Source organism: Muntiacus reevesi, chromosome 12, assembly GCF_963930625.1.
Source record: "Muntiacus reevesi chromosome 12, mMunRee1.1, whole genome shotgun sequence".
Taxonomy (NCBI): domain Eukaryota; kingdom Metazoa; phylum Chordata; class Mammalia; order Artiodactyla; family Cervidae; genus Muntiacus; species Muntiacus reevesi.
In genome coordinates this window covers 33,278,335-33,292,171 of record NC_089260.1, presented here as the reverse complement: position 1 = coordinate 33,292,171, position 13,837 = coordinate 33,278,335, and the positions used below count along the sequence as shown (strand labels likewise).

At 43.1% G+C, this 13,837-nt stretch overlaps 1 protein-coding gene across 1 annotated transcript in view; it reads left to right on the top strand.

The window, feature by feature from the left end:
* Positions 1-13,837, top strand: part of EXT1 (exostosin glycosyltransferase 1) — a 306,543-nt gene that overhangs the window by 255,758 nt on the left and 36,948 nt on the right. The window contains exons 2-3 of the mRNA XM_065902829.1: positions 10,728-10,821; positions 12,289-12,396. Coding sequence (XP_065758901.1) covers positions 10,728-10,821; positions 12,289-12,396 — 202 coding nt within the window. The remainder of the gene's footprint in view (positions 1-10,727; positions 10,822-12,288; positions 12,397-13,837) is intronic.

Below are 13,837 nucleotides of genomic sequence, written 5' to 3'. Positions count from 1 at the left end.
ACGGAGATAGTTATAACTAAGGGCTTTCATCTCTTCCTTGTGTCTCCATTACTTCCAAGCTCTTCTGCAAACCAGTGGACACAGAACTTTTCATCCATTTCAAGCCTATGCTCTTTTGTGTGTTTCTTTGTTAATATTTGTTTATTTGGCTGTGCCCAGTCTCAGTTGCAGCATGCAGGATCTTTGATCTTCTTTGTGGCATGTGGAATCTTTAGTTGAGGCATGTGTGGCCCCTGTTATTGTTCAGTCGCTAAGTCATGTCCAGCTCTTTGAGACCTGAGTCTGTGCAAAGAGACTGCAGCTCTTTGGACTGCAGCACACCAGTCCTCCCTGTCTCTTACTATCTCCCGAAGTTTGCCCAAGTTCATGTCCATTGAATTGGTGATGCCATCCAACCATCTCATCCTCTAGTTCCCTGACCAAAGATCAAACCTGGGCTCCCTGCATTGGGAGCACTTGGAGTCTTAGCCACCGGACCTCCAGAAGTCCCCCATAACTATGATTGGAGTGGTTCCTATAGGCCAAGCCCTGGGAGTTGGTTCAAGAGGAAATTGGACCATGATCCTTTGGTCCTGCCTCCTGAAGCCCAGTGGAAGAAAAAAAAGAACACAGGGAACTTAATCCGGAGGGAGCAGTAGACAGGTCAGCCTGGGTGCTCTGTGAGCAGCAAGAAAGTCTCTGGGCAGGACTCGGGGATCAGGTTTTCTTCAGAGTGGAGGGGAAGAAGGATGTGTGGAAGAAGGAGTGCTCCGTCCACAGGCTGCTCTCCAAGAAGAGGAGTCGCCATCGAGGCTTGACAGCCCATACTGCTGGCCCTGGTACTGGCTTCTCAGCTTCAGTCCACACTTCCTGGCCCTGCTCACTTGGCTTATCTTCATGGCACAGAGCCTGGTGAAAGGTTAATGGTAAGATAATGACCTCAGGCTTCTCAGTTGTCCTCGAGCTGGTCCCAGACATTTAGCTTCTGCAGCCAAATCCTGGGTATGCCTCTTCTGGACCTATTTATCCGTCTGAGGTCACAGTCGCTGCTGGCTCCTTAATTATCACTCCCTTCTTTTTCCACCCTGTACCCAGAGAACCCTTTATTTAGCATTTTCAGAAATGCTTTATTTCCAATAAAAGAAAGAATTTAGACTAACGCAGCCTGGAATTGCATTTATCTCAGAGCTGCTTAGAATTTGGTATTGCTGAGCACAAAAGCAGGCACTCCAAAAGCTCACCTCCTTCAGATAATAGGTTAACCTCCTGAGGTTGGTAACGTCCCCAGCACAGAGTGGGCTTCCTTGGTGGCTCAGATGGTAAAGAATCTGCTTGTAATGCCTAAGAACCCAGGTTCAATCTCTGGGTCAGAAAATCCCCTGGCGAACAGAATGGCTACCCACTCCAATATTCTTGCCTGGAGAATTCTGTGGACAGAGGAGTCTGGCGGGCTACAGTCCATCGGGTCCCAAAGTGTCAGACATGGGCACAGTATATTCAAAATCTTTCACTTTTCCCTTTGCTGGCACCATATTACTGCTTCCTTCTAGGCAGCTCTGAGACCACAGGGTCCACCTTGTACAAGCCCCACAAAACCTTGGCTCCTCAACTTCATCGTCTATAAAATGGGGCCACTTCACGTGGGGTTGTAGAGAGAAAGGGCAGGAATGAATGTGGATTGTTGCTCCACCCACAGGAAGCATTTAATTAGGGGGGGGATGCTCATTATAATTGTTACCATTAATGACTGTCATTTGCTTTTACACTTTAGCCATTGAGCTGCTATGTAATGAGCAGGAACCAAGGTGGTCTCCTGCACGGTGTACCTAGTACATGTTAAATTCATCAGTGTGTGCAGGTGAAGACTACCATCTGTTCCAAGTTTGCAATTCTGAGTTTTCAGTGGGTATGAAGGGTAGAGATGGAGTAGGTGAGTTTAGACTTAATATGGGATTATGATCCAGTGTGTTCAGACACAATATTTTTATTCCAAGGGTCCATCCGGCCCTTTCTTCTTCCCTGTGAAAAACAGGTATAACTGTATCCATTTCCTGGGTGGCTCTGAGGCTTAAATGAGATAAAGTATGTGAGAGTTGGTGCCTCTTACCCCAGCCAGAGCCCACACACTATTCCTTCCTCCTTTCTCAATATTGAAATGAATTTAAATGAACATAAAAAGAAGATGGTCTTCTGTGGAAAGCCAGGAAGTGTGAAAGGGACTGGCAGCGTCATTCAGAGGAGCATCATTAGGAAATCAATTCATAGTCCTTGGCCTGACCAGCCCCAGAGGTTCAAGCCCAGCAGGGTGACCTGTTCTAGAATCTCACCATTTCTGAATAGCGAGAACCTTCCTGTTGGAGCCTCTGAGCGTCCCTGAGTCTGCAGCCACTGTGGTTACCAGCACCTCACGCTAGGATAATCCATGTGCATTTCCCTGACTTGGGAATGTGGAGAAGCTCATTCACAGGTACAGAAACTGTGCACACAGGTGGTGTGAAGAGATGGAGGCTCCATGAGTCCCTTGAGTTCACAAGGACCACAGGGGGCCTATACTTTTCCCTGTGTTACTTACAAGACAACATGAGAGATAAAATTGTGGCCAGTGGACCCATTTTCCAGCTAAAAGTTTGGTTCCCACTCATGGGTTTCTCAATTCAAATCTGTGCCTTGGACCAATTTCATATTACTACATGCTATGGATTTGGGGATTTTCTCAAAAATAATTGAAATTTGTAAGTGTTAAATCTGTAGTAGTCCACAAAAGGGCCGTAGTTATTAAATGACAGAGCACCATCTCAGACTGAGCTCCGGATGTGACGGGGGCAGAATTTCGAGTAGGGGAGAAAGAGTCCTTTGAAATGGGGCTGTCTGTTGCCAGTGCTTGAAACTAGGTGAACCGCTGAGGAAGTCACTGTGTCAGAAGCTGCATTTGTGTGAACTGCCCCAGGAGGCAGCGTCATATAGTGGAGAGCAAAGGCCCTTTGGAATCAAAAAGCCTGGAGCTGGAGCCTCATGGCTCCTTCGATATGACCTGCATTGGCAAGGTCATGGGGCTCTCTGAACTCCGTGCTGACCTGTCGAGTTGGCTTATATCAAGTCCTACCTAAGAGTTCCTTCCATCATAGGTCGTTGAGCCATTCAGTGGCTCATGCCCACCCACACAGGGTCATATCTGAGATCCGGCAGTTATCACATGTGATGTTTCCAGGGAGACCCTGCCCGTACCAGCAACCTCACTGTCCCCTCCCCATACCCGACCCCAGACTGTGGGCAGTTTATCTCACTTTGGTGTCTCTGTTTCTCCTCTGCTAGCTCCACCACCCATGGCCTCCTCTCAGCTCTTTGCCAGACCAATTCTTTTTTATTTTTTTTTAATTTACTTTTATTTATTTATTTTTGGCTGTGCTGGGTCTTCATTGCTTTGCTCTGGCTTTTCTCTAGTTGCAGCAAGCGAGGGCTACTGTCTAGCGGTGTGGGGGCTTCTCATTGCAGTGGCTTCTCTTGTTGTGAAACACAGGCTCTAGGGCGTGTGAGCTTCGATAGTTGTGGTGCATGGGCTCAGTAGCTGGGCTCCCGGGCTCTAGAGCACAGGCTCAGTAGTTGTGGCACCCAGGCTGAGATGCTCTGTGAAATGTGGGATCTTCCCAGATCAGGGATTGAACCCATGTCTCCTGCATTGGCAGGCAGATTCTTTACCACTGAGCCACAAGGAAAGCCCCAGGCTGGGTCTTGCTCTTCCTTTAATACTTAGCTCAGAGTCTCCCTTCCTCCAGGAGACATGCCTTCTTCTCACTCTTCCCACCAGAGCCAAGTGATGACTTGTCATTGGTCTTCTCTGCATCCTTGCCTCCATCCTCCCATATCCCCCACTAAATGACAGTCATTTGGTAACACATCTACCTCCTCCTTCTCTGGAGAAGTACTGTTTCTTGAACAGTACTTGACACAAGGTAGGCATTCAGCTCACGTTTGCTGAATGAATGAGAGAAAGTAAAGAGCAGATGCTGGGGAAGCTTATTTCCCTTATCCCATAGCGCTAATACCACATTGCCCTCCACCCATTTCCTGGTTGCACTGAATTGGTGCCAGCCAAAAAAGAAAAAAAAATGTGTTTCATATGGAAGGGAAGGACTTCAATTATGCATTATTATATGACCCATTTTAAATGGGGTGTATCCCATTTAACTACAACAGTCATAGGTTGCTTTTGTGTTCTTTCTTTCTTTTTTTTCCTTCAGAAATGTGATTCCAACCTGGGGGTAAGCAAAGAAGTTTAAGTATTTATGAGGATGGGGGCTGAGAGAAAACAAATCAGTTGTAAAAGTTTATTTACTTTGATTTCTTTATTATTATTCTTTATTATTTCTATATTATTTTAAATTCTTAAGCCCAGTGTGAACTCTTAACTGTGGCATGTGGAATCTAGTTCCCTGAGCAGGGATCGAACCCAGGACCCCTCCACTGGGAGCACAGAGCCTCAGCTACTAAACTACCAGGGAAGTCCCTCACTTATTTTGTAAGTAAATACTTGAGACAAACTGTAGCGCCATTGGGGGAGACTAAAGCTGTGTGACTACAGAGATGCGGGCTTGCCTCACTTCTTCCCTGTCCTCTTTGATTAGCAGAAAATAGGCTTGCATGGCAGATTCCTACCAAGGAATTGTGGGAAGCCCAGGAGGACCCGTGGTCACACTGTGCCAGCCGCATTCTTGGCTACGGAGCTTTTGATAATAAGGCAAAATCCTTCCAATTAGAAGCTGCTGTTGTGATTCATAGCTTCTGTTTTTGTTTTATTTCCAAGGGTCTGCTCCACACTTCTCCCTGGCACTGTCTGGAAATCCAGTCTTTTTCATGTGTTTGTTACTTTTTTGAAGTGCTTTTATTCCTCTTGAATTGCTGTAGTTTTGACAAAAATTTACAATTGTGTAGTGCGTTGCAGTTTCTACTGTATGCACTTGATCTCATTTAATCCTCACAGCTCTGAGGCTCAGAGGAGCTAAACAGTTTGTGCAGGGACGCACGGAAAGTGGTAGGTCCAGAACCCAAGTTCTTCAGCCCAGGCTTTCTGACTTCAAGTTGGCTATACTTTGCATTCTATTTGGTTGCCTCCCTTCCATCATCATAATCACAGCTGCCATTTATGGATTGTTTATAAAGTGCAATAGGCTTTCGTTAAAATGTATCATTTAATCCTCCCAGTAAAAGTATTATCCCCATTTTGCCAACCAGGAAACTGAGATCTAGACAAATTAAATAACTTTTCCCAAGATCACTCAGCTTGTGAACAGTCAGGATAAAAGTGGAACCCAGGCTTGGCTGGGTCTAAAGCTGCTTAACCACTAAGCTCTTAATTACTAAGCTCTTCACTACCATGTCAGTGGTTCTCAAAATTTAGGGTGCATCTTAATTACCTGGAGGGCTTATTAAAACATGGAATTCTGGGCCCTTCCCCCAGAGTTTCTGATTAAGCAGGCCTGGGTGGGGCTGAGAATTGACATTTCTGCCAATTTCCCAGATGATGCTTATAGTTGGAAGAGTGTACTGAGAGGACCCCAGCACTAATGCCACATTGCCCTCCACCCATTTCCTGGTTGCACTGAATTGCTGCCCGCCAAAAAAGAAAAAAAAATGTGTTTCATATGGAAGGGAAGGACTTCAATTATGCATTATTATATGACCCATTTTAAATGGGGTGTATCCCATATATTATTCAATACACCTTTAAGGAGAAAATTATTACGGCCGTAGAATGGTTTTGGTTTCTAGGTTAAATACGGGGTCATGTCATTTTTACTGCGTTTTTCATTGCGGTAGTTTTTAGAGACTGTTCTAGCATCTGTATCATCACCTATACAAGCAGGGACTTAATGGCCATCTGAAAAGGGTAACAAACCATTATTGATTAAATCTGTATCTGAGATTAGTTGCCTCCCTCATCTTCTTACCTTCTTGCTTAGGATCTCATATGTTCATTATTTCTTGTTTTTAAGAAGTTTATGACTTCAATACGATTTCTACTTCTAAGCTTAAGTCATAGGTAAGAATTGGTCACTGAAACGATTGTCCCGTCACTTGACCTGTCGTCTCCCCATCTTTCCCCCCATCCCTATCCACTGATAACCACTAATCTGTTCTCCATCCCTGTAATTCTGTTAGTTAATGAATGCTATATAAATGGGATAATTCAGTGGTGTCCTTTCAAGATTGGATTTTTCACTGAGAATAATTTCCTGAAGGTTGCTTGTATGTATCTGTAGTTCATTTCCTTTTTTTTTTTTTTTTGCTAGTAAATATTCTAAGTTATACATATACCATAATTGGTTGAATGATTCACCCATTGAAGGATATTTGGATAGTTTACAGTTTGGGGCTACTAAGGATAAAACTGTGAACGTTTGTGGACAAGTTTCTGCGTGAAAATAAATTTTTATTTCTCTGGGATAAATGCCCAAGTGTGCAATTGCTGGGTCATGCACTAAGCTCATTTTTAGTTCTAAAAGAAACTGCCAAACTATTTTCCTATGGGGCTGTACCATATTACCTTCCCACCAGCAATATATGAGGTTTATATTCCAGTTTCTCCTCAGCACCTGTTGTCACCTGTTCTTTTGATTATAGCCATCCTTGTGGTGTAAAATGATATCTCATAGTTTTGATTTGCATTTCCCTAATGACTAGTGGTTAAGTATCTTTTCATGTGCTTATTGGCACTTGGCATATTTTCTTCGGAAAAATATCTATTCAAAGCCTTTGCCTGTTTTTAAATTGGATTATTTGTCCTGATTGTTGGTTTGCAAGAGTTCTTTACCTTTGCTGGATAAAGTCCCTTACCAAATTGATAATTTGAAAATATTTTCTTCTTTTCTATAGGTTGTCTTTTCACTTGATGAGAGCTGAGGGTAGAGGGATCCTAGTCTTCTCAGCTATACTCACCTACATTAGAGCTTCTATAAGGCAGAGCTAGTGAGGGTTGGTAATGGAGCGGATCTTGGCTCAGATGCCCCAGACACTCAACAGTTCTTGCCGAGATTCGGTAGATTTTCCTGAACAAATGGTTTTCCACTTGTCATGATGCTCTGAGAACAATTTCCAGAAATTTTCAATGAATGTTCTTTCTTAAACTTTTTATTTTATATTGAAGCACAGTTAATTAACAATGTGTTAGCTTCAGGGGTACAGCAAAGTGATTCAGTTAGACATATTCACGTATTGAACTGAGCTGAACTGATTCAAGTTCTTTTTCCAGTTAGGTTATTGCAGAATATTGAGCCACGTTCCCTGTGCTATACAGTAGGTCCCTGTTGGTTTTCTATTTTAAATAAAACAGTGTGTGCATGTCATCTCAAAGTTCCTAACTGTGCCCCCTCTTCCCCAGCTCTTACCCCCTGTAAGGGGGTAGCCATAAGGTCATTCTAAGTGTGTGAGTCTGTTTCTGTTTTGTAAATAAGTTCATGCATATCAACTTTTTCAGTGAATGTTCTTATAATTTGGAACAGGTAAATTGGTGTTTTGCTGGAAGGAGCGTCCACAGAATTCCTTACTGTGTCATTCTGGAAGGCTTGCCTTCCACAGTATACTTAGAACACCTACCCTCAGGGAGATACTACCCCTGAAATCCTTGTCAGCCTTTTTTAGTTATCTGATGAGGCTTTGGTAGGTCTAGCAGCAGGAGAAGCATCTTCTCCAGGACTAGAACAGTGCTTGGAACATAGTATTTCTTGAAAGAATGACTGAGTAAATGAATGAGTTTAAACTCTTAGAAGGAAGTAGATGTGGGCATATGAGCGGACCAAAGAGCTGAGTGGGGGAGTACCACACATAAGTGTGGTTCTATTAGGACCATCATCCCCCTTGCAGGCATCATTATATCTTCACTTGTCATACACAGTCATTCATAGGCTCACTGTCACTCGAGCCAATGGTTCATGGGCTGAGCTTGGTTAGAAATAGGAAAATCATTGTTTTCAGTTGTATGTGCTTATGTTTCTGTATGTCTTTGTATGTCAGTATAAATACCCACATTGCACATTGTGTATACAGGCAGATTTCTATAGAAATATATGTGTGTCTGCATGCATGCACGCTAAGGCACTTCAGTCATGTTTGACTCTTTGTGACCCTATGGACAGTAGCCCACCAGGCTCCTCTGTCCTTGGGATTTTCCAGGCAAGAATACTGGGGTGGGTTGCTGTGCCCAGGGATCGAACCTGTGTCTTTTATGTCTCCTGCGTTGGCAGGCAGATTCTTTACCATTAGCACCACCTGGGAAGTCCCTTAGACACATATACACACATACATACATTCAGTGGTTGTGTAAACTTTTGGAGCAGTGGGATAGTCTCAAAGGGACATGAAATAATAAAAGAATAAAGAATAGTGGAAGGACTTCCCTGGTGGTCCAGTGATTTAAGGCTTTGCCTTCCAATGTAGAGGATGCAGGTTCAATCCTTGGTCCTGAAGCTAAGAACCCACATGCCTCGCAACTAAGAAAAACCTAAAAACATAAAATAGAACAAATACTGTAATAAATTCAATAAAGACTTTTAAAACATGGTCCATATCAAAAAACAAACAAACAAAATTCTTAAGAAATACTTTATTTAAAAAAAAAGAATTATGGAATGTTCCAGACAATCTTTACTCATCTTGCCCAACTGACTCATTTTGCAGATGAGGAAACTGAGGCCCAGAAAGCCCATCATTTCATTCTTAACTTCACAGCTTACCGAGTGGGTTCCTGATTCCAGCAAGAATGCTTCTCCCCTTTCTCCTGTTACCTATTATGTGAATGAACACTAGCTTCAATCATGAAGCTTTATTCGATACATCAGCAAATCCCTTTCTACAACCACTTAAAAATCCAAGCCTTGAATAACTGTCATTTGAGTTTTTTCGGCAACTTTTCTGCTTTTCCTCTCCCTCTGCTCCTTCCCTCAAGTAAATTCTGCAGCTGAAAACTTTGAAACTTGTTACATTCCAGAACATTAATAGGGTTTTACATTTTTAGCAGCCTAATGATGAGGAGGTAGGGCCTTCTGTTCCAGCCCCTTAGGGGTTTCTATTCTGGGTATTTATTAAACTTTGCTGTAGCCTCAAGTATATTTGACCTTTTTATATTAAAAAAGTTTCAGTTTAAACTTTATACATATATTGTGTGTGTGTGTGTGTGTGTGTGTGTGTGTGTGTGTGTGTGTTTCCCTGGTCTCCATTGATTAGATAGATATTCAAACATTATCAACAGTTGAGCCTGAGATCCTTGTCAATTATTTCCTTATGTTTGATGAGGAAAAGAGGAGCCATTACTATCATAATTTAATATTTTTTTCATTTAGCTAAATTTGAGCCCTCTTAAAAACCTTTCCACTTTGAAGTCTATTTTATGGTTTAATTAACGCAGCAAGGATATTCTTTTTTCTTTCTCTCTTTTTTAAAATTTTTACTCTCAATGGAGATAATCCATTCATGGTGACCTTTTCTTGTGCAAATTAGTTGTACACGCTTGTTTAAGCAAATGGTCCTTTGCATGATGTCTCTTCTTAATGACAGGTTTATAATTGAAAATTGGCTTACTCCCATATGCCTAGTTTGTGTAAGATTATAAAAATAGATGTGGACTTTAAAAATATAAATGTATATATCAGTATCCCCCAAAGAGGAGGGAAGAATCCAATGCCTTCAGGCTATGATTAAATTAGACTATTAGAGTCAGAAAATGCCGGTGACATATGCTACTGTCAAAGTCACACCTGTCTGCTGAGCCCGGGAAGTTCTTGAAAAACGAGAGTGATTTCATACTAGTGTGATTTCATCCTAGCCCTGAGAAGCTGGGCCTTCCCAGGACATGAGCCATCTCCAGTTTCCCAACTTTGCTTCAACTCCGAGTGAACTTTCAGCTGTGTGTTTAGGACTGGGTTTGTGGAAATCATGTTTCAAGTGCCAGCCCTAAACAAAATGAGGTGCTTGTTGTCTTTCTCTGCACTCCACTGACATAAAGAGACAGGTGACATTCCTGTTCTATTTTGCATTTTTCTCAAGTGCAATAACAATGTGAGCTGGCTCAATGGTATTTGAGTAAAAGACACGATCATCTCATCTCTTGCCCAGTTTCCCACAGCCCTGAGTATTTTTTCTTCTCTTGTTATTTCTTCTCTTTCCCAGTTTCTTGGGCTGGCTCCTTCTCTCTTTCCTCCATGCCAACCATTCTTACACAGGAGTGTTTGTCTGGGGTAACCGAATGTTCTCGGTTAAAAGTAGAAACTCCAGCTTGAAGGAGAAAATAAATGTTTTGTGCTGGGAATGGAGGTTTCCTGAGTAGATTTTAATAGCATGGTTTCATGGGGTAGGTAGGAAACAAGAGCAGTCTTCAGGTTCCTGAATGATATGGCATTATAAAGAACAACTAGCAGTGATTATTTTTTTAAGCTGATGAAGGCAACCTATTTTTGCTAAGACATGAAAAAACCTGATTTGCGAAGTAAAGGCTGAGCGAGCCAAAATGTCACTGAGACCATCAGACTTGTCTTTTACGTATTGTTTGAACAAGACCCTAATTGCTTTGTCCAGTGGGAAGGGTCACATTTCCATTCCTTCCTGCAACAACCCTTCCTGCCTTCCCCCTGGAAAAGTGGGGCTGGCTTGTGTCGCACCCAAGTTGCTCTGGGTGGTTTCACGCACCCTAGGTGTGCGCATTCACCCCACCCCTATTCTTAATGGTCTTTGTTTGCTGATGGTGCCTCTTCTCCTTCTAGGTATGATTATCGGGAAATGCTGCACAATGCCACTTTCTGTCTGGTTCCTCGTGGTCGCAGGCTTGGGTCCTTCAGGTTCCTGGAGGCTCTGCAGGTAAGAGACCCTGATCATCCCCAGTATAGAGCTGAGAACTGACGTCAGACAGCGTGTGGGATGGGGGAGGAAGGTTCAACTTAACACATCTCCTGGGATCTAAACTAAACACATGGTTTGCCTGGAACACCTGGAATCTGTTTTCCCAAGAAAATCTGCAACCTTTTGTATGCGTCGGGGGGGCGGAAGGAGGATTTACTCCCTGCCTTTGGACATGAGGAGATTCAGTGGGAATCTCAAGGGAGGGTGGGTTCTCAGAGTTGGGCTTGCAAACAGAGTAGATCTGACTGCCCACCAGGCAGCAGAGCCGGGCTCCTCATGCAGGCTCAGCCCTCCTCCTTGGAAGCCAGTTTCAACAGCAGTGAAGATGGCTGATGAGTGGTATTTTCCAAAATCAAACTTGTTCTGTCCCCATCGCAGTCATCACTTGGCTCCTCTGAATTTTGAGCATGACCCTAAGCAAGGTAGAGGCACTCTCTCAGCCTGGCTCTTCCAGGCGCTACAGTTCTGAGGTCCCAGAGCTTTAGGACTCTTGTGCCATTAACCTTCACTCTCGGCGGTTCTCACCCAGAAGTTGCATCCAGCCTTCCTTGTCGGCAAGAAGGCACACCTTCCACCTCTCACCGCCTCCGCTCCTGAACTCCGTGCTGCTGTGTCCCTTCCTCCTTCATACTCTGCCCCTGTCTGAATCTGTGGTTTTGTCACCAGGCTTCCAATGTTCTGTCTCGTCCTTCAGCAGGAGGGCTTCCTTTTCTTGGAAGTCTTTTCTGGCATGTTCTAGGAAGAATATCATCCCTAACATTCTCCTAGCCTCTGGGGATGTTGCGTGGAGCAAATTGGTCTCTGCTTAGGATTACGAGTTCTTTGCAACCAGAATTTGTCATTAGCCTGGTGTTTTTAGGCTCCTAGGTCACTGTGCAGGTAGTAAGTTGGTCAGGATCCCTCCACACTGAAGGGACCAAGTCTGGTTCAGGTGTTTGCCTGGCCTGGTGGGCACCCTGTAAGAATTAAGTCCACAAAACGCTTTATCAGGAAAACCAAGTCCTGTTCAGCTCTTGCTCAGGACACTGGGGTGAAGCACTTTGCAGATGAACTGTAGCATTTTCATTGACAAGACCATGTATGTTCAAGGTGGGGTTTGTGCTAGGATTTTGTTGGTGGACGATTTTGTTATGTCAGTAAAACTTCTTCAACGAGGCCAGTTGTCTCCATAGAAGTAAGGTCAGCCAAACCAGGTACAAGAATAGAAATGAGGTTTTCACATTCTAAGGCACAACTTGCAACTGGTAAAATCTCAGCTGGATACGGACAACCTTCATGTGACTTCATAAAAGCCCACTTTTCTATTGACCTCAGCAGTCCAGGATTCATGCCAGTAATTGAATTTGTACTGATTTCACCCTCCTGATTGGAACGGTTCCTCCTGCCACCACCTCCCTCACACTCACAGTGCCCTTCTTTGCACAGGCCGCCTGTGTCCCTGTGATGCTCAGCAATGGATGGGAGTTGCCATTCTCTGAAGTGATTAATTGGAACCAAGCTGCCGTCATAGGCGATGAGAGATTGTTATTACAGGTAAGGAAGGGGTGGTGGCCTTCCCCAGATCAGTGGATTATTGCTGCCCCCTTACAAACTTTCAAAGAAGATGAATCCAAAAGGTCAGCTCTATAAAAGAAATTTTATCAGGAGAAAATTGCCTGTGTCGTGGTGAATATGAAGTCATTTAACATGACATCGTTGACTTCCTAGTACGCAATCTCCTCAGAGCCAGGGAATATATACTCGGACAAGGAGATGGTACAGGTGGAGGACATGAATGTTGATGCTGCCAGGAGGTGTATATCTACCCCCTTCGATTTCTGTAATATTTAGGAATCATGCCAGAGAGTTCTTGTACAATTCTGCTGCCACTTTGTACTCCTTTCCCATTTCCATATTTGCCTTCAGATTAATTTTCAGAAAGACAGGTCTCTAGGGCTGATTCTTGCCATTAGTGTCATCATTGCTCAAATGATCTAGTCTGGGTGAGTGTTATCTTTAAGATGAGTATTTAAAAGAGAAGCCTCAAATAGTTATCTTGTATTTTTGGTCATGTAGATTTTTTTTTCATTTCATTTTATTGTTGTTAAAACACGTAACATGAAATCCACCCTCTTTACCAATTTTGACGTGTGCTCATTATGGTTGAGTATAGGTAAATACAGTGTATTACAGCAGGTTCTAGGCTTATTCATCTCACTTAACTGAAATTTTATGCCCACTAATGAGTAACTCCTCAGTTTCCATCCCCTAACCCCTGGTCACTACCATTCTACTCTTTAATTCTATGGACTTGACCTCATATAAGTGGCGGACTTCCCAGATGGCTCAGTGGTAAAATAATTGGTCTGCCTGCCTGGCGATGAAGGAGATGCAAGAGACGTGGGTTTGATCCCTGGGTTGGGAAGATCCCCTGGAGAAGGAAATGGCCACCCACTCCAGTATTCTTGCCTGGAAAATTCTATGGACAGAGGACCCTGGTGGGTTACAGTCCATGGGGTCACAAAGAGTCAGACACAACTGAGCAACTGAACACTTCAAAGTAGACTCATGAAATATTTTTCTTTCCTTGACTGGTTTATTTCACTTAGTGTAGTATCTTCAAGTTTCAACAATATTGTCCTGTATTGCAGAATTAAGACTTACTAATTATTAAAATGTTCCTATTACCCAAAGTGATCCACAGATTCAAGGCAATTCCTACCAAAATCCCAGTGGCTTTTTTTTTTTATTTTTTTAACAGAAATAGAAAAACAGTCCTGAAATTTGTGTGGAGCCAGAAAAAAACCCCAAATAGCCAAATCAATCTTAAGAGAAAAAGAATAAAGCTGGACCATCATCATCCCTAGTTTCAAGCTATATTACAAAGCTACAGTTATTAAAGCAGTGTAATACTGGCATAAAAACAGATATACAGCTCAATAGAATAGAATGGAGTGCCCAGAAATAAATCCATGCATATGCATCAACTAAACTT